The sequence below is a fragment of the Muntiacus reevesi genome, chromosome 3 (assembly GCF_963930625.1).
Source record: "Muntiacus reevesi chromosome 3, mMunRee1.1, whole genome shotgun sequence".
NCBI classification, from domain to species: domain Eukaryota; kingdom Metazoa; phylum Chordata; class Mammalia; order Artiodactyla; family Cervidae; genus Muntiacus; species Muntiacus reevesi.
The window spans coordinates 185356363-185377060 of record NC_089251.1 but is presented as its reverse complement, the minus strand read 5'-3'; the positions used below and the strand labels follow the sequence as shown (position 1 = coordinate 185377060).

Here is a 20698-nt window from a genome sequence, read left to right as displayed (position 1 = left end):
AAGACCATACAACTCAGAGAACAGGCCAATCTCTCAGCTCAGGATCTTTTCTATATTCTAGATCTTCTTTATTTTAAAAAGTGACAAGTCTGTTCTTGGCCACAGGATACTCTTATCTACATTCATGTTCGAAAGAAGAAACTACCTTCACTTCATGGAACTGTAGGATTTGCAGCAACTATAGTCTAACAGTCTGTCGCAAGTGTATTGGATGTTTCAGTTTGCCAGACCTGTCATGAGAAATTAATTACAGGATGTTGCAGAAATGGCAAAGCTCCAGCAGCATCTTGCTTAGTTTAATATAGCCCCATTTCCCCATTTCAATGTATTTGTGGTTAGATAAATCCTCAGAAATTTACAGCTGCTATAGACTAGTTTATTATGTACTCTGCCTGCACACATGATAAGTATAATAAGAATTTGATGTTCTTAAAGTACATAGATTTCACTGACATTTCTTTACCACTATGGAAATATTTAGTTGCTAAAAGTAGCATCTGCAGAAACTTCTGAACATTAACTTCTGTAAAACAGGCAGAGATGGTTAAAAACATCACAGTGCTTAGCCACCTTCCATTTATTTGAAACTGAAGAACTGTTTCTCCGTAAAAAGTTGTGTGGAGTGTTTCTATAAAATGGTCCCATGAACAAATAGAAAAAAAAATTAATTATTGATTCTCAGTTGAAAACATTGAACAACTAAAGCGACCACATTTTTCTCCAGGGAACCTTCTTCCTTTGGTTTCGAGACTGCTTTTTCACAAGCTTCAGTTGTTCATTTTTAACATGGCAACAATCTATTTTCCTCACCTGCTTACTCTGTCCTCCTTTTGACTTTCTTTTTTCCTTAACTATGATTTTCCCCTCTCAAGTCATCTCATTTCAAGCAACTTTAAAGACTGGCAATGTAGGTGTACTTATATAACTGTTGCATTAAAAAAAAATTCCTGTATTTTCCTCTGCAAAATTTTTTCACAATTCTTCACAAAGAACCAAGTGATGATTTAAGAAAAAGTGAACTATCATGAGTAAAAATCAAACTGCTTAGTACTTACAGATAGAAACGACATAGAAGTATATTAAGTTGGACCATTTTGTAATAGAGGGAGAACATGTGTTATGCATGGTTCTTATATATGTACTTACTTCTGAACCCCCTTTAGATTGTGAGTAGAGAGTAAAATTGTATATTCTTAGCAAATTTACCCTTCCTGTTCTGAGACCATCAAAATAACCCATCCATAATCAGCATGAATTTGAGGTGTTAGAAGAGCAACTTTTGAAAAGAGGGGGCTCACAACATATGCCTGATGTAGATTTGAAGAGGATCATTAGAAAAAAGCATTCTTTGTGTTTACAAAACAGATGTTTTTGTTATCCAGTTCCCGCCTTAACTTAAAAGTATTTCCTATTCATTTTAATAACTAGAGCAGAAAGATATGATGAATGCAGTACCTCATTACCAAGTTCGCTTTCCGGGTCTCTAAAGAGAGTAGCTGTCTACTTTTGCCTAGTAGGTTCATTGTTAACCCTAAATGATGCTGACATTCAATTCTCCTGCAGATAATTGGGTCCATCCATAGACTGGGCTTGCCACTCAACAGAGCCTTTTGATTGACGTGACTCTTGATGTTTTTATTTTCTCTTATGTGACTGGGATGGCGCCTTTTCTGTTTTCTTGAATAATATGTTACTGTACATGTATAAGTTTGATTCCATAGAATTGATTTCTTAGAAAAAAGTAAGAATTATAGTACAGAGTAAAGATCTTGCAAAACAGTGATGGGATAAAGACATCAGGGCTTTTTTTTTTTTCTTAATTTTACTCAAAGATGATATTTCACTTTATGTAGGTCACTGCTGCATGAAAGACACAGGAGATGTTTCTAGTCCCCGAGTGTGGTTGTAGGTACATCAGGTTGCTTCCTTACTCTGTGTGGGCTGGAGACAGACTCTAGGTGTGACTGCCTCATTTTACCCAGCACCTGAGGTGGGTGGGGCCCTTCCAGACCTCCCAGTGGAGTCTGACAAACCTCCATGGACAGTGAGCATTTACTGACCGTGTGCACTTGGACAAGTTACTTAACCTTCAAAGTCCTGGTTTCCTTATCTGCAGCATGGAAGATTTTATCTTCCTCCTGGGTTTAAAGTGAAGAGTAAATGAGGTCACGTACATGAAGTGCAGATCTGGGGACTCTCTTCTTTAGTTAAGTTGAACGAGGTAGAAATCAGTAAATACAAGCTTTAAAAGGTTGGACTGGTGAAAAATGTTCCCATAATTTACTTAACAGATATGGACCTCAGATGGAAATCATTGAAATTATGATAAAACTGTAAGGTCATGACTTTTTATTATAGTTTCTAGAACTTTCAAATCCTCTGAACAGTATGTCATTTAAATATATGACTAAAATAACATGTCATATATAGTTACAAAATGGTAAATTATTTCCCAGATAGTCTTGCTGAACTTCCTAAAGAGAAAAATATCTTTCTTTGATAAAACATTTCTATAACAGAAATAAAATTAAGGTCAAGTATTCATTGTTTTTTTTTTTTTGAAAGAAACCTTACACAAGGTTTCAAAAGTATGAAGTGTTTGCCATTTAAAAACACTAATTTCATATTTAAAAGGTGCATTTTAAACCTGAATTTGCATTCATAGTATAAAATATTTCATGTTTTAAATCTTTCTAAAACTTGCTTTTTATTCTAGCTTTACAAACCCTATTCATTGTATAATTCTGGTACTGAAGAAACCTGAATCTTCAACATATAGTGGAATGAATAATTGGGAAATAAATTTAAAGAATGACATTACTTACATCTAGAAAAGATAGGGTCAAATTGTTACTTATTTGGAGAAAAGAGACTATAAAATGGGACAAAATTCAGTAATTTTAGAATAAAAATAAAAATGAATTTATTACTAAGTAAATATGCAGTATTATAAATCTTCCAGTGGATTCCTTTTTGATAAGTGTTTTTTATTTTGGGTTGTGCTGGGTTTTCACTGCTGCCTGGGTTTTTCTTGGGTTGCGGTGAGCAGGGGCTCCTCTCCAGTTGCCGTGTGAGGGCTTCCCATTGCGCTGGCTTCTCTTGTTGCAGAGCACAGGCTGTAGAGCATGTGGGTTTCAGGAGCTGTGGCTCCCAGGCTTGAGAGAGCAGGCTCAATAGCTGTGGTATACGGGCTTAGTTGCTCTGTGGCATGTGGGATCTTCCCAGATCAGGGATCAAACCCTAGTCTCCAGCATTGGCAGGTGCATTTTTTACCACTGAGCCACCAGGGAAGCCCTTCAAATGGATTCCTATGTCTGATTTCTCTGCTTGATTATAATCTGGACTTATTACTTGGAGGGCACTTTTATTATCCCTCCCCACCCTACTCTCTCTCACGTTAGCAAGGGTGGTGAAGACTTTCTTTTATGTATTCATGGATAACCCAAGTCTTGTCTTGTCAACAGGACAGAAAAGAAAAGAAATGGGCTTTGAGCAGAAACAACTTTTCCTGGTGTTTGTCGTAACTGTTAGTTTGTCTTCAGTCATTGAAATAAAAAAACAGTCCTTTAGTTTTCATATGAACGTTGGGTCTCAGCAAATGTTAGGTCCTCTGACATATTATTTCATTATCATCTTGATTTAGAATCTTTTTGAAACTTGTTGAAATTCGTTGTAATTAAAGCCCAAATCAGAGAACCAACACATGTCTCAAAACTGAGAGCTAAAACTCCAGAGAGCCACATGTTTTTACTTTTTAATTATCAAGTACATTCACTAAAAGAAAAAACAGGCTGGTGCAAGGGTGACTCAGGCTGCCTGAAGCAGAGACGCATGCACCCAAAACAGGGGAGCCTGGTGCTATCAGAACACACTTCTGTGCTTATCGCCGAGGGCCCCAGCAGTCATCACTGCCACTCATCACTTCACCAGTGACCCCCCTGCCCCAAGGTCTACACAGTGGGGGCACGTTTACCAATTTTCCTACTTCTACAACATGTGCAGGGGAAGAGTCAAATATATTTTTACTAGAAGATTCTTCACATTGGGTATACATCTGGGCAAAATTTACACCCCAGTGCCCAACACTGTTTTTCTCACTTCTTATTTTAATGGAATCAGTTGTCTAATTTGGTAAATAAGTTTTCTAATTTTATATTAGTCTTGACCTTCTTGAGGTTAAATATTTATTGACTTACAGTCACACAGTTGAAAAAGAAGAGCCACGTAAAACACAAAGAGATGAAATTTCCTATTTTATAACCTCACACTTCAAAATACATAGTCAAATATGACATTGTTACTCTGGAACTAAAGGAATAAATAATCCAATGTAAAAATTTAAAAACATGTGTTAAGACTAAAATAAATATTAAAACAATTTAAGTCTACAAATCACTTACATGCTTCAACATGAAACACCTTTTTTTAAAAAGTAGAAAAATATTTGGAAAACTGTTGCCAGTCTAGCCAAAAGCCACTTTTAGTTTATGTGTATCAAGTTATACATACGATTCATTCAAAACAAACACATTTGTTACTTTTTAATGCCTTTCTTATTCGGGACATTTTGAATACACAAAATCCTGAAGCTGCTTATCTTTATTTTAAATAAAGTTAAGTTTCAATAGCATATATTTCAAATCTGAGCATAACACCACACATATAACCACATTAAAATATAATAATATTAAACTTAATAGACATTCTAGCAATACCAACACTTTTTCTTTGTACTTACTGAGTAGCAATTATAGTTTTTCTTTATTGATTTTCCAACAATGGTAATGTAATTTTGATGCAATTACTAATAGTGCAAGTGCCATTATTTTGATCAACAACAAACATGATGGTTTGTAACAAGCTCAGAAGGCCACATTTATTTTTCCACGCATACCTTGCTTCTGATGTTTCTAGATTCTTTCACAAGGATAAAAAGTAGTAGATCCTTTCTTCCTGGCCAGCTGAAATTTCTGAACTCTGTAGAGAAGTTCCATTTGGTTTAATTTGTCATTTCCTTTCTATATATTTGGTTCTTTCCCTCTTCATTCTTCAGCTCTTTACTAGGAGAAAATGACACACGATGTACTAAATGAACTCAGTGTCTTCTGATTACAATCATCTTGGCACGCCCAGGCAACAACACAGGTAATAAGACAGTATGCAACTCACACACAAACGCACACGCACCCAGAGGACCAACTCACTGATTTATCTTCTTGAACGTACTCTTTGTTTAACTTTTAGAACTAAATTCTAGCTTGCCTCTTAAGCAAACTGTTAAAAGTCTTTCAGTAGCATCAGCAGTTGCTTAAGGCCTGCTCCAGCACTGATCAGTTAATTTAAGCAAGAAAGAAATACATCTCTCAAATATAGACAATAAGCATTGCAAACCCTGGGTAACTTCCAAAATTAAGTGCAGGCAATCAGAGTTTATGAAATTCTTCATTCGCTGGAAAAAAACTGTCATGGATGCTGCTTCGGGGTTAGTGACTGGAAAGCATACAGGCCATTTTATTAAACAGCACTCTTTCATTTAGTCTATGACTGTGTCTACTTTTAGAAGTGGGTTAACTATGATGGTTTTTCCAATAAATCCCCAAAATGGCATGTGTCATTTTTGATTGAGCAAGATAGTGATGGTTAACTATATATCTAGATGCAGCTTTGAACTAAAACAAATTATACTATTAATAAAAATCAAGAACCAACAGGCAGATGAAACAAGAAGTTGCTTCTTTAGAGGCCATGTGGTAAGTATACCACGATTACAGGGTGATAAACGAGGGACTGAACCTGAAATTTTTTAATGCAATTGTTCATGTATCAGTGATGAGTATCTGGACTTACACACAATTGTTCTGTCTCCCCTCTAAGCAGAAATGGCTTAACATTTGGTTGTTCTCAGGAAACAAACTTCAGTCTAAGGATGATGGCCAACTGCTTAGCTGTGGTCAATTCCATTGATCACTCCTGAGAAAAGCAGAGGCTAGAGCATTGCATTGGAAAAAAGGAGGCGCTAATAACCATTGCCGCACCCTAACCAGAAGGGTTGGGGAACATCTGTGCCTTTGAGGTCTGGCCCAACCTTTTATTTTCTTAAATTTATTTTATTGAGACATAGTTGATTTACTATGTTGTGTTAATTTCTACTATACAGTAAAGTGATTCAGCCAAACATATATATATATATATTCTTTTTCATATTCTTTTCCATTACAGTTTATGGCCCCGTCTTAAATAACTGGCTGTACTACCCTTTCATATGAAAAACATTTACCCAAGGGGGAAAAATGCTTTGTCGGACATTGTTTCCTGATTTTAAATTTGCTAAATTAGCACGATGTATAGAAGCCCCGAAATGCTGCCAGTGAACATGTTCACAAACGCAACTGAGGGAGCGTTTAAAACGGTGCAGGTATGGTGTTCCAAGGTGCAATCTCCCCAGGGGCAAGAAAGGACAACACTCTGTCCTGGGGGGCACACGGTAAGTATCAAGGCTTGCCTCAGATCAGGGTCTGATAAAAAGGGGAAAGAAGCTCAAGTGGACGCTGAACGCAAGCCACCCAGAGACCCTACACACCTGTAAGGAACAGTCAGAGAGGTCAGGGATCTCAGGGGGGTAAGGAGGGAAGACAGACTGAGAGGAGGGGTTCCTGGTACTGGCGGGACGAAAACGAGGAAGAAAAACAGAAAAGGGAAGTGGAGAGGAGGACAGCTGGAAATGAGCGAGCTGGATGCTGCATAAAACGGGACAGGACAGCACAGTGAGAGATAAACAGAGGAGCCAGGAAGACCCTCAGGAGTGGAGCCTGAGGGGGAGCTGAACTGGAAAAGCTAAAGCAGGCAGTGAAGACAGCACGTTTACGGGCAGTGGCTCAGATTAAGAAGAGGAAGGAACACTGGATACAGAATGTCAAAGACGGTCTGTGAAAGGGAGCAAGGGGACGGAATAAGAGGAGAGGGGAAGAGACAGTCAGGTGCACATCCTGGACAAGCAACGGAGCGCCAGCTGACGCCAGGGCGCCGGCGAGGGGCCTCAGCAGCAGTGCCGGCCGCCGACAGCCCGGGGACAGAGCCCCGGGGACGGCAGAGCCCCGCTGCCACGGGAGAGACGCCATCTCACCACACGCTGGGTGATGGCCTATCTCCTCACAAAGGAGCCCCATAGCCCAAGAGAGAGGGGGAGCAACAAGTGAGGGCCTTCTAAAGGCAAATCATGTGAAAAGAGAAAGGACGATTTCACAGCAGGGTTTTAAAAATGAACATGCAACCAGGTCAGTGTTTGTGTGTATATTATGACAAATAAGATTCATAAAAATACTGTACCCTATTCCACAAGAAAATCAATCCAGTGAGTATTCCCCAAAGGTTTGCTGTGTGGCTAGACACCAGGAGAATTACTAGGGGGAGAAAATGTGAGCATATCATAGCCCTTGCCTTGAAGTATTGGGTTAAACCCAAATAGATGTTTTGGCCAACCCAATATTACCATTTAATCAGAGTTAAAAGGCAAAGCACTGTGTAACAGAAATAACTCTGAACTCAGAGCCAGAAGATTGAGTCCCAGTTCAGGCACTTTTAAACTCTGGATCTGAGACCTTCATTTCTTTAAATGTAGAAAGAAAGGGCTATATTAGAAAACTTCTGAAATTACTTTTGTTTTAAAAGAAATGATCAAGTAGCATATATAACAAAATATGCTGACTAGAAAAATCAGAAAATACACACAGTAAAATGAAGGATAAAAAATCACTACAGTTCCATCATTTAGAGATAACTACTCACATTTGTTGATGTATATTGTTTCATATTTTATGTATGTTATATAAAAATTATTTTATAATCATTTTAAACTTACAAATTTATTATCTTTCATTTTTAACTTACAAATTTATCATCAATCTTTCCATGTCTATGAAAATACTTCTATAATATTTTCACTATTGTAATAGTCACATGGTATTCTATTTCATAATCAATCCTTTATTCATAGAAATTGATTTTTTCCCTTTCATTTTGAAAACTTGAAGGAGTAGCCTTTTAATTAAATCTCTACATATATACTTAAATACTTTCCTACAGTAAATTCCTAGAGGTAGAACTGTCAGGTCAAAATGTATGAACAATTTGAAAACTTAAGAAAAAGCTATACCCTACAAAGGATTATTTTAACACTATTACCAGCAGTATATGAGAAAACCCACTTCCCCACACTCTCATCAATGCAAGGCTGTATAAGTCTGAAGCTTACTGCCATTTCATGAAGGGAAAATACCATCTCATTTACTGATTTAATTTCTATTACTTTGATCACTGGCATTGGACATATTTCAGATTTTCACAGATATGTATATCAGTGAAATATATATATATATATCCCTTTAAGAATGTTCTATGTATCCTATGGGCCAGTTCTCCTACTGATAATCTTTTCCCTGTTGATTTTTTACAGATTTTTATATGCTGAGGGTATTAACCCTTTGTCATATATTTTGTGGAATTCTTCCTGATCCCAGGTGACTGGTTGTTTATAGCTTCTGCTTATGCATTTTTTTTCTCTTTGACATAAATGATTTTAAAGTTCTGTTATTTAGAGCTAAAAACCTGTTTCAAAATATGTTTTCTAATTCTGATATCAGTAATAAAAAGTCATTCCTTAACTCTCATGACCATACAATTATTGATTTATAAGCTTTCTGTATGATGAGAAAAGTAATGTGATAGAGTTTAACATTTCACTTTTAGTAGCCAAACTTCTCTTCTACCGATGGAGAAAACAGAGGTCACCTTCTTCAGAAAGTCCTTTCCTGTCCTTCTTCCTCTCTCACCAGAAAACACTGTCATTTTGCCCCACCTGCCTCTCTCAGTGGAAAAGGTAGTCCTGTCTTCTTGTCTCAAACTCTCCTCTTTAGTTATCCCCTTATTCCACACGTTGACCAGCTATTCTCAAGGGGCTCTTTGCTCTGGGTTTATAAATACTCTTGTAATTCCCTCCGATATAAAGATTTCTCTCTATATCCTGTGTTTTCTACTAGCTACTGCTCAGCCTTTTCTTTCCTTTCAAGTACAACGTTTGGGAGAAGTGGCCTCTTCTGACAGGTCTTCTCCCCAGGGGCTGGAGACAATCTGACTCACGTTTCCAGGATTCTCATTCAAAACCTTCCTCTCCCAGGTCACAGCCTCTTGGCTGCCAAACTCAAAGGCATTTTTCAGTCCCTGTTTGCTTCTGCTCTCTTTGACATGTGTCCTTGTTGACTATGCCTTTCCTAACCTCCCCGTGGACTCCGTGACGTGACTCTCTCCTGGTTTCTCCTAAACCTTTCCGTGGACTCCATGACGTGACTCTCTCCTGGTTCTTCCTAAGCCTCCCTGTGGACGCCGTGACGTGACTCTCCTGGTTTCTCCTAAACCTCCCCATGGACTCCGTGGCGTGAATCTCTCCTGGTTTCTCCTAAGCCTCCCTATGGACTCCGTGACGTGACTCTCTCCTGGTTTCTCCTAAACCTCCCCGTGGACTCCGTGGCGTGACTCTCTCCTGGTTTCTCCTAAAAGCCCCCGTGGACTCCGTGACGTGACTCTCTCCTGGTTTCTCCTAAACCTTCCCATGGACTCCGTGACGTGACTCTCTCCTGGTTTCTCCTAAACGTCCCCGTGGACTCCGTGACGTGACTCTCTCCTGGTTTCTCCTAAACCTCTCTGTGGACTCCGTGACGTGACTCTCTCCTGGTTTCTCCTAAACCTCCCCGTGGACTCCGTGACGTGACTCTCTCCTGGTTCTTCCTAAGCCTCCCTGTGGACTCCGTGACGTGACTCTCTCCTGGTTTCTCCTAAACCTCCCCGTGGTCTCCGTGACGTGACTCTCTCCTGGTTTCTCCTAAACCTCCCCGTGGACTCCGTGGCGTGACTCTCTCCTGGTTTCTCCTAAACGTCCCCGTGGACTCCGTGACGTGACTCTCTCCTGGTTTCTCCTAAACCTCCCCGTGGACTCCGTGACGTGACTCTCTCCTGGTTTCTCCTAAGCCTCCCCGTGGACTCCGTGACGTGACTCTCTCCTGGTTTCTCCTAAACCTCCCCGTGGACTCCGTGACGTGACTCTCTCCTGGTGTCTGCTAAACCTCTCCGTGGATTCCGTGACGTGACTCTCTCCTGGTTTCTCCTAAGCCTCCCTGTGGACTCTGTGACGTGACTCTCTCCTGGTTTCTCCTAAACCTCCCCGTGGACTCCGTGACGTGACTCTCTCCTGGTTTCTCCTAAACCTTCCCATGGACTCCGTGACGTGACTCTCTCCTGGTTTCTCCTAAGCCTCCCTGTGGACTCCGTGACGTGACTCTCTCCTGGTTTCTCCTAAACCTTCCCGTGGACTCCGTGACGTGACTCTCTCCTGGTTTCTCCTAAACCTTCCCGTGGACTCCGTGACGTGACTCTCTCCTGGTTTCTCCTAAACCTTCCCATGGACTCCGTGGCGTGACTCTCTCCTGGTTTCTCCTAAACCTTCCCATGGACTCCGTGACGTGACTCTCTCCTGGTTTCTCCTAAGCCTCCCTGTGGACTCCGTGACGTGACTCTCTCCTGGTTTCTCCTAAGCCTCCCTGTGGACTCCGTGACGTGACTCTCTCCTGGTTTCTCCTAAACCTCCCCGTGGACTCCGTGACGTGACTCTCTCCTGGTTTCTCCTAAACCTTCCCATGGACTCCGTGACGTGACTCTCTCCTGGTTTCTCCTAAACCTTCCCATGGACTCCGTGGCGTGACTCTCTCCTGGTTTCTCCTAAACCTTCCCATGGACTCTGTGACGTGACTCTCTCCTGGTTTCTCCTAAGCCTCCCTGTGGACTCCGTGACGTGACTCTCTCCTGGTTTCTCCTAAGCCTCCCTGTGGACTCCGTGACGTGACTCTCTCCTGGTTTCTCCTAAACCTCCCCGTGGACTCCGTGATGTGACTCTCTTCTGGTTTCTCCTAAACCTTCCCATGGACTCCGTGGCGTGACTCTCTCCTGGTTTCTCCTAAACCTCCCCGTGGACTCCGTGACGTGACTCTCCTGGTTTCTCCTAAACCTCCCCGTGACTCCGTGACGTGACTCTCTCCTGGTTTCTCCTAAACCTCACTGTGGACTCCGTGACGTGACTCTCTCCTGGTTTCTCCTAAGCCTCCCTGTGGACTCCGTGACGTGACTCTCTCCTGGTTCTTCCTAAGCCTCCCTGTGGACTCCGTGACGTGACTCTCTCCTGGGTTCTCCTAAACCTCCCCGTGGACTCCGTGACGTGACTCTCTCCTGGTTTCTCCTAAACCTCCCCGTGGACTCCGTGACGTGACTCTCTCCTGGTTTCTCCTAAACCTTCCCATGGACTCCGTGACGTGACTCTCTCCTGGTTCTTCCTAAGCCTCCCTGTGGACTCCGTGACGTGACTCTCCTGGTTTCTCCTAAACCTTCCTATGGACTCTGTGACATGACTCTCTCCTGGTTCTTCCTAAGCCTCCCCATTGGACTTGTGACGTGACTCTCTCCTGGTTTCTCCTAAACCTCCCCGTGGACTCCGTGGCGTGACTCTCTCCTGGTTTCTCCTAAACCTCCCCGTGGACTCCGTGACGTGACTCTCTCCTGGTTTCTCCTAAACCTCCCCGTGGACTCCGTGACGTGACTCTCTCCTGGTTTCTCCTAAACCTCCCCGTGGACTCCGTGGCGTGACTCTCTCCTGGTTTCTCCTAAACGTCCCCGTGGACTCCGTGACGTGACTCTCTCCTGGTTTCTCCTAAACCTCCCCGTGGACTCCGTGACGTGACTCTCTCCTGGTTTCTCCTAAGCCTCCCCGTGGACTCCGTGACGTGACTCTCTCCTGGTTTCTCCTAAGCCTCCCCGTGGACTCCGTGACGTGACTCTGTCCTGGTTTCTCCTAAACCTCCCCGTGGACTCCGTGACGTGACTCTGTCCTGGTGTCTCCTAAACCTCTCCGTGGATTCCGTGACGTGACTCTCTCCTGGTTTCTCCTAAGCCTCCCTGTGGACTCTGTGACGTGACTCTCTCCTGGTTTCTCCTAAACCTCTCCGTGGACTCCGTGACGTGACTCTCTCCTGGTTTCTCCTAAACCTCCCCGTGGACTCCGTGACGTGACTCTCTCCTGGTTTCTCCTAAACCTCCCCGTGGACTCCGTGACGTGACTCTCTCCTGGTTTCTCCTAAACCTCCCCGTGGATTCCGTGACGTGACTCTCCTGGTTTCTCCTAAACCTTCCCATGGACTCCGTGACGTGACTCTGTCCTGGTTTTTCCTAAACCTCCCCGTGGACTCCGTGACGTGACTCTCTCCTGGTTTCTCCTAAACCTTCCCATGGACTCCGTGACGTGACTCTCTCCTGGTTTCTCCTAAACCTTCCCGTGGACTCCGTGACGTGACTCTCTCCTGGTTTCTCCTAAACCTTCCCATGGACTCCGTGACGTGACTCTCTCCTGGTTCTTCCTAAGCCTTCCTGTGGACTCCGTGACGTGACTCTCTCCTGGTTTCTCCTAAACCTCCCCGTGGACTCCGTGACGTGACTCTCCTGGTTTCTCCTAAACCTCCCCGTGACTCCGTGACGTGTGTCTCTCCTGGTTTCTCCTAAACCTCCCCGTGGACTCCGTGACGTGACTCTCTCCTGGTTTCTCCTAAGCCTCCCTGTGGACTCCGTGACGTGACTCTCTCCTGGTTCTTCCTAAGCCTCCCTGTGGACTCCGTGACGTGACTCTCTCCTGGGTTCTCCTAAACCTCCCCGTGGACTCCGTGACGTGACTCTCTCCTGGTTTCTCCTAAACCTCCCCGTGGACTCCGTGACGTGACTCTCTCCTGGTTTCTCCTAAACCTTCCCATGGACTCCGTGACGTGACTCTCTCCTGGTTTCTCCTAAACCTTCCCATGGACTCCGTGACGTGACTCTCTCCTGGTTCTTCCTAAGCCTCCCTGTGGACTCCGTGACGTGACTCTCTCCTGGGTTCTCCTAAACCTCCCCGTGGACTCCGTGACGTGACTCTCTCCTGGTTTCTCCTAAGCCTGCCTGTGGACTCCGTGACGTGACTCTCTCCTGGTTTCTCCTAAACCTTCCCATGGACTCCGTGACGTGACTCTCTCCTGGTTTCTCCTAAACCTTCCCATGGACTCCGTGACGTGACTCTCTCCTGGTTCTTCCTAAGCCTCCCTGTGGACTCCGTGACGTGACTCTCCTGGTTTCTCCTAAACCTTCCTATGGACTCTGTGACATGACTCTCTCCTGGTTCTTCCTAAGCCTCCCCATTGGACTTGTGACGTGACTCTCTCCTGGTTCTTCCTAAGCCTCCCCGTGGGCTCCGTGACCTGACTCTCTCCGTGACGTGAGAGGTGGTTTCCTCTCACCTCGGTGAGGGTGACTTTCCAGCTGCTTGCTCCGTTTCCTTCCCCTGTGCCCATGACGTGTCCTTGGTCCTCCTGGCTCTGTTCTCTGCTCCCCTCAGAACTGCAGGAGGGGAAGAGTGGAGACAAGGAGCTAGTGAGAAAGCTGCTGCAGCAGCTCAAATGGGGCTCTGACTCAGCAAAGCGGCAATGGGAATAAAAAGGGGAGATAAATGGGAGGATCTGAGAGAAAAATATTCAGCAGATCATATGAGCGATTATATATGTGTCTGGGAAGCAGGGAGTTGCTGAAAATAATGTAGAGATTATAAGCCTTAGCTGGTTGGGCTCCTTTTTCTACTGTATAAAGGGACGAGAATAAAATAAAACCTACTTATCTCAGAAAAATGTTAGCCTGGGAAAAACCAGAAAATTTATCAAATTGTGTGTGTGTGTAAAAGTGCAGGAGATCCCTTAGTGACAAAGAAGGGATGAAGAAGTTTACGTAAAGAAAACAGTGATATCCCAACGTGTGAGATGGGAATGCAGTGTTTCAAATGGTTTCATATTAACAGTAACATAGAAGATGAATATTTTATATGCTGGGAGGGATTGGTGGTAGGAGGAGAAGGGGATGACAGAGGCTGAGATGGCTGGATGGCATCACCGACTCGATGGACATGAGTTTGAGTAAACTCCGGGAGTTGGTGATGGACAGGGAGGCCTGGCGTGCTGCGATTCATGGGGTCACAAAGAGTTGGACACGACTGAGTGACTGAACTGAACTGAACTGAATACAGTAATGCAAGTTATTAGAAAATACAGAAATCATGAAAAAAGGGAAATTCAAAGAATGGAAGGCAGTGTCTCCTCTCTTGGATGTCCAGGAATGGTGGTAGACATTGTGAAAGAAAGTGAAGGGGAAAGTCACTCAGTCATGTCTGACTCTTTGCAACCTCATGGAGTGTAGTCCATGGAATTCTCCAGGCCAGAATACCAGAGTGGGTAGCCTTTCCCTTCTCCAGGGGATATTCCCAACCCAGGGATGGAACCCAGGTCTCCCGCATTGCAGGTGGATTCTTTACCAGCTGTGCCACAAGGGAAGCCGAAGAATACTGGAGTGGGTAGCCTATCCCTTCTCCAGTGGATCTTCCCGACCCAGGGACCAAACCAGATGCACTGCAGGCAGATTCTTTGCCAACTGAGCTATCAGGGAAGACATCATGACAGAACTCAAAAAACGGTTCGAGAATTTCAAAATGAGGCAATGTAGAGGACTGAACAGTGACTTCTCTGGACTGAATTGTGTCTTTCACAGGTTGAAGCCCCCAAAGTTAATACATCTTACAAAGGAGGTCTGGCCTTTAAAGAAGTAATTAAATTTATGTGAGGTCATAAGGGTGAGGCCCTAAGCCATAGGATGGTGTCCTTATAAAAAGAGGAAGAGACACCAGAGAGCTCTTTCTCTCCACACACATACACACACACACACACACACACACACACACACACACACACACACACACACACACAGAAGAAAGGCCATGTGAGGACATGGCAAGGAGGTGGCCGCCTGCAAGCCAGGAAGAGAGGACTCACCAGCACTCAGCCCTGTTGGAACCTTGATCTTGAATTCCCAGCCTTCAGAACTATGAGAAAATACATTTACATTGTTTAAGCCACCAAGTCTCTGGTATTGTTACAGCAGCTAGAGAAATCTACAGGGAGACGTGTAAGTAAAGGGCTTCCCAGGAGGCATAGTGGTAAAGAATCCACCTGCCAATGCAGGAGGATGTGGGCTTGATCCCTGGGTCAGGAAGACCCCCTGGAGGAGGGCAGAGTGACCACTCCAGTACTTTTGCCTGGAAAATTCCATGGACAGAGGAACCTGGTGGGCTGTGATCCTTAGGGTCACAAAGAGTCAGACATGACTGAGCATACACATAAGTAAATGAAGTGAAGTCAGATGACTGAGAAGGAAAGGATGAGAAGTCACAAAGATGAAAGAACAAATAAAGCACATTTAGAAAGCAGGAAAATGAGGAGACGGGAAAGAAAGGTGGAGCTCTGACCCAAAAAGCACTGACAGCTTACTATCTTCAGGGAACCTACACTCTAGCATCACAGAAAAAAACTCAAATGTCTGCGATGCCAGGGTGATAAGGAGAACGCAGGAAGCAGTCCAGGAATGACACAACAGGACTCGGTAAGCTGGAGAGTGGATGGCTCATCTCAGGGAGGCAACCACTATCCCAGGACCAGGGGAGGGAAGCACCCGAAGAAGTGGAGCTGTGGTCCTGAGATTCAAAAGAAATATGACATGTACATTTTTGTGAAACACAGTAGACCTGGACTGTATCTTGCTAGCAGTTGTTTTTCTGTTTTTTAAATATTATTTTAGAAATTGTTTAAAACATTTTTTTTAATATTGCTGCTCTGTGCATTTCCCTACCCCACTTTGCTCCAGTCACAGGTACCCTGCTGGCCTCCGGGTATTCCAGGCACCTCCCTGCAATTGTGCCTCAGCTCCTGCCACTCTTCTGATTTCTCTAGGGCCTTTCCTTTTTTGTTCACCTTGTCTCTACATGGTTTTGAAGACTTAAACGCTCTTACATCTTTGGCTTTTCCTGACCACTGCAGAAAAATCAGACTGAGTGATCCTTTCCACCTTTTTTTCCTTATGATGTACATACAATCTAACAGAAAGCTGCCCTGAAAAATACAACATTTGGACTTCTGCTTGCCTCCAAGATGGAGAAACATGGACCAAGTAAACTGCTCACCTAAAACAACCACAAATATTGGATAAAACATATGAAGCCATTTTCAAGACACTGAACCACAGGCAACAAAAGAAAGTGATAACCAAGAAACAGAAAATAAATGAGATCAGCCCTATGATCGCCTAGCTTACTGCCTTGAGAGTTTCCAGGCTACAGCACAGGCAGATGAAAATGGTGTGGAACGTGGCAGACTCCCTGAGTGAGGGCTAGGAGGCTGAGGAGAGCAGGTAGGCTATAGTTCACAGACTGCCAGAGAGGAGAGAGGGGAGAACGTGAAGACTTGCAAGGGTCCCCTATGAATATTCAGCAGAGTATAGGTGAACGTATACATCTGAGGATATGTCCTGAGGTCAGGGACAGTATCTACTTCCATCAGCCAGGATGGAAAACCTCACAACTCAGAAGGCATTAGGTGGAATATCTAAAAAGGATTTTTATTAGTGGTGAGGAATAAACAGTCCAAGACTAAACACTGTTCAAGTCCTACCTAACAAATCTAGCTAAAAAGAAGCACAACTTAAACTCAAAATTATCAGAAATAAAGATCAGAGTGAAAATCAGTGAAACAGAAAACAGATAAACAATAAAGAGAAATCAATGGAAAAAAACTTGCTATTTTCAAAAAAATTCATAAATCATTTGCCAGGCCAACTGGGGAAATCAGAATAAAGAAATAAATTATCAACACCAGGAATTAAAAAGGCAATATTATTACAGATTATATTCATATTAAAAAGATAATAAGGTGATATTATGAATAGTTTATGTCAATAAATTAAATCACTTGCATGAAATGGAGAAGTTCTATGCAAGACACAGATTACCAATGCCTATATAAGAAGAAAAGAAAAGGCAGAGGAACCAGAGATCAAATTGCCAGCATTCGCTGGATTATAGAGAAAGCAAGGGAATTTCAGAAAAACATCTACTTTTGCTTCATTGACTACACTAAAGCCTTTGACTGTGTGGATCACGACAAATTTTGGAAAATCTTAAAGAGATGGGAATACCAGACCACCTTACTTGTCTCCTGAGAAACCTGTATGCAGGTCAAGAAGCAAGAGTTAGAACTGGACATGGAACAATGGACTGGTCCAAAATTGGGAAAGGAGTCCGTCAAGGCTATATATTGTCACCCTGCTTAATTTAATTTGTATGCAGAGTACATCATGTGAAATGCCAGGCTGGGTGAATCAAACTGGAATCAAGATGGCTGGGAGAAGATATGCAGACAGTATCACTCTAATGGCAGAAAGTGAAGAGGAACTAAAGAGTCTCTTGATGAGGGTGAAAGAAGAGAGTGAAAAAACTGGCTTAAAATTCAACATGCAAAAAACTAAGATCATGGCATCCAGTCCCATCACTTCATGGCAAATAGAAAGGGAAAAAGTGGAAGCAGTGACAGATTTTATCTTCTTGGGGTCCAAAATCACTGTGGATGGTGACTGCAGTCATGAAATTAAAAGATGTTTGCTTCTTAGAAGAAAAGCTATGACAAACCTAGACAGTGTATTAAAAAGCAGAGATATCACTTTGCTGACAAAGGTTCATACAGTCAAAGCTATGGTTTTTCCAGTAGTCATGTATGGATGTAAGAGTTGAGTTGGACCATAAAGAAGGATGAGCACCACAGAATTGATGTGTTTGAATTGTGGTGCTGGGACTCTTGGAGTTCCTTGGACTGCAAGGACATCAAACCAGTCAATCCTAAGGGAAATCAATCCTGAATATTCACTGGAGGACTGGTGAAGCTGAAGCTCCAATATCTTGGCCACTTGATGTGAAGAGCCTACTCACTGGAAAAGATCCTGATGCTGGGAAAGACTGAGGGCAGGAAAAGAGGGCAACAGAAGATGAGATGGTTGAACAGCATCACTGATAAAAAGGATATGAGTTTGAACAAACTCTAAGAGACAAGGAAGGATAGGGAAGCCTGGCATGCTGCAGTCCATGCATTCACAAAGAGTTGGACATGACTTAGCAACTAAACAACAACAATATAAGAAATACACAACCTTAATGGCCGTACTTGCATTAGACACATTGAACTTGAAGTTAAAATCTTCTGCTCCAGGCCCTGATAGCTTTACTAGTAAGTCTACTCAACATCTTAAGAAGAAAAAGTTACATCAGCAAAAACAGTGGTGGAAGGACTTCTGAAAAATTTCTCCTCCAAATAAGCTATGGGAAAACTGGCAGAAATGGTTTTTTAAAATTTAACTTTTTAAAATTTTGGAAATTAGCCAATAGCTTGTAGTAACCTGGAGAATGCTTATTCAAGAATGGTTGACACTTGGTAAGAATTAATTTCTTCTCCTGAAAAGAAGAAGAAATTGAAGGAGTTTGGAATGTGATGATTATAAATATGGAAAAATATATAGTGGAGGAGAGATTGGATAATCGGAATTAACACTTATGACTACGTTATATTAAGAAGAGACTTCATTTACTCATTCAGTTCACATATGAGTGTTGACAAATAAAGGCCTTTAGTATTAGTGATCATCTGAATTAAATTCTCTCTGATCAAAGCTGTTAATGAAGTAAAATATTCTGTGTTTCAAAAGAAACCCCCAAACTCAATATAAGATACGTTAGCAACTAGGGAATACTAATATTATTTAAGGATTAAAACATATTTGTAGAAGCTTCATAGAAAACTCTGACTTGGGCAGCAGATAAACACATCATAGATGCATGAGATACAAAAAGTAAAAGTTTAAGACTTTCAAGAAAAAGGCTTAAAATTAAGCTATACAATTTCTTCTTAGTATCAAGAGTGTAGCTTTAACTAAAATGTGTAGATTGTTTGCACAGAAGTGACTGACATTTCTTAAAAAAATTTTTTTTAAGTATAAATGAGACAAGAAATTCAAGTAGAAAGTGGTGAGAGGCAGTCCTATGTGGCTCATTTACATAGCCTGGTCAATCAGCTAATAAGCACATGTTAGGAACCGAATGGCAAAACTACAAAGAAACAAAAGAAAAATTAGCTTCTATCCATTTACTTGGGTACAATGGACTCATTTAAGTAAATTAGAGAAATAAAGAAATGACTTTGTTATATACTGGGCTATAGCATTTCCATCTTCAAGTCGCCTACAGTTTTGAAATCATGAGAAATGTATCTTAATTCATCCTTACTTCTAAGAAATTATGAGTATAGGGAAAGCCCAAAGGCCTTAGATGAACTTGAGCACTGAGACATAACTGAACTTCTTGTGAAGATTTATTTTCAGAAGCTTGTTAAGTACTCTGTGTTCAAAAAGAGAAGCCTAGCTACCCTGACATGCTGGGATGCTTTCTGAGGCTTTTTTGAATTTTCATCTGGAGAGCATTGTCTGGCAGCTTCATATCATCTGAAGATATGTATCCAAAGTGATCAGAGTGAGGACAGAATCTTTCATTCACATCTTAGGTAAAAGTTCTAAAGTATTTTATAAAACATGTTCAGAGAGAGCACTGTTCCCATCATGTATTCAAACATGGTCACTTCTAGTTGTTGAAACAAGAGTTTTCGTCTGTACTGATCCAGCATATTTTTTCATATGTGTGGCCTGTCATTAAGTATACACACCTCAGAGTTAGCTATTATCTCATCAACTATTATGCAAACTTTCAATTATTCAGAGATTGGAACTGAAAACATACCTTGCAGGTACAATAAAAAACAAAAAACGGAAAGACCTGGAACATGTGTCTGTGTCATGTGACAGGCAGAGTGAAAGTGTGGGGAGAACACAGATTAGGAAACAGAGGATCTGTGTTCTGGGACCGGGTCCGCATCTTCCTACCTCTCAGGTCATGTTTCTCTGCATGCAGAGGAGGGGTAAGAGCAAGGATCTGCAGGGAGATGCGGAGACTCAAATGTGGTGATGAGCGACTGTGCTCTGAAGCAACACAGGGCTTCATATATGATATGTAATGACATACAGTCCTAGATGGGCTTCCCAAGTGGTGCTAGTGGCAAAGAACCTGCCTGCCTATGAAGGAGGACCAAGTCGCTTCAGTCATGTCTGACTCTGTGACCCCATGGACTATACCCACCAGGCTCCTCTGTCCATGGGATTTCCCAGGCAAGAATACTGGAGTGGGTATAGCAGAGTTCCTGAATAAATGTTTTCCTGAAGGACACTCGGTAGGGATTCCCTGTGTGTCTGTGTGTGGAAGCATGTGCCCAGATGTGGGAAAGGTGATGTGGGATGGGAGGGCATGGCAGATACCCGAGCTGTTCAAGGTTGTTACATTCAGGTGACAGTTTGCTGATGATGTATGAATATGAAGTTTTGGCTTCAAATTAGGCACAATATGATCTGCAATGATAAAAACTGAGACATGCTTTGCAACAGTTTTCAATATTTTTTTGAGGTAAAAGAGATTTTCCATTTATGTACTAAGTAATGTATTAATAGCAAGTACCAAAAAAAAAAAAAATACAAAACTTCCTAGAGATTTTTTAAAATAAACACTTTAAAAACTGCTCAAATACTTAAGGCATTTGTAAGAAATATATATAAGGATAATATCCCAGGTATTAGCCTTTATACATTAATGCTTCAAAACGGGTGTCTCGTAACTTTT

General features: G+C 42.3%; 1 protein-coding gene across 1 annotated transcript in view; it reads right to left on the bottom strand.

Moving 5' to 3' along the window:
* Positions 1-4721: 4721 nt before the first annotated feature.
* The window catches only part of AHI1 (Abelson helper integration site 1), a 212338-nt gene continuing 196361 nt past the window's right edge, over positions 4722-20698 (bottom strand). Inside the window, exons 26-28 of the mRNA XM_065931304.1 lie at positions 14934-14983; positions 13359-13458; positions 4722-5060 (exon numbers count right to left, since the gene is read on the bottom strand). Of these exons, the coding sequence (XP_065787376.1) occupies positions 5000-5060; positions 13359-13458; positions 14934-14983 (211 nt within the window). The 3' untranslated portion in view covers positions 4722-4999. The remainder of the gene's footprint in view (positions 5061-13358; positions 13459-14933; positions 14984-20698) is intronic.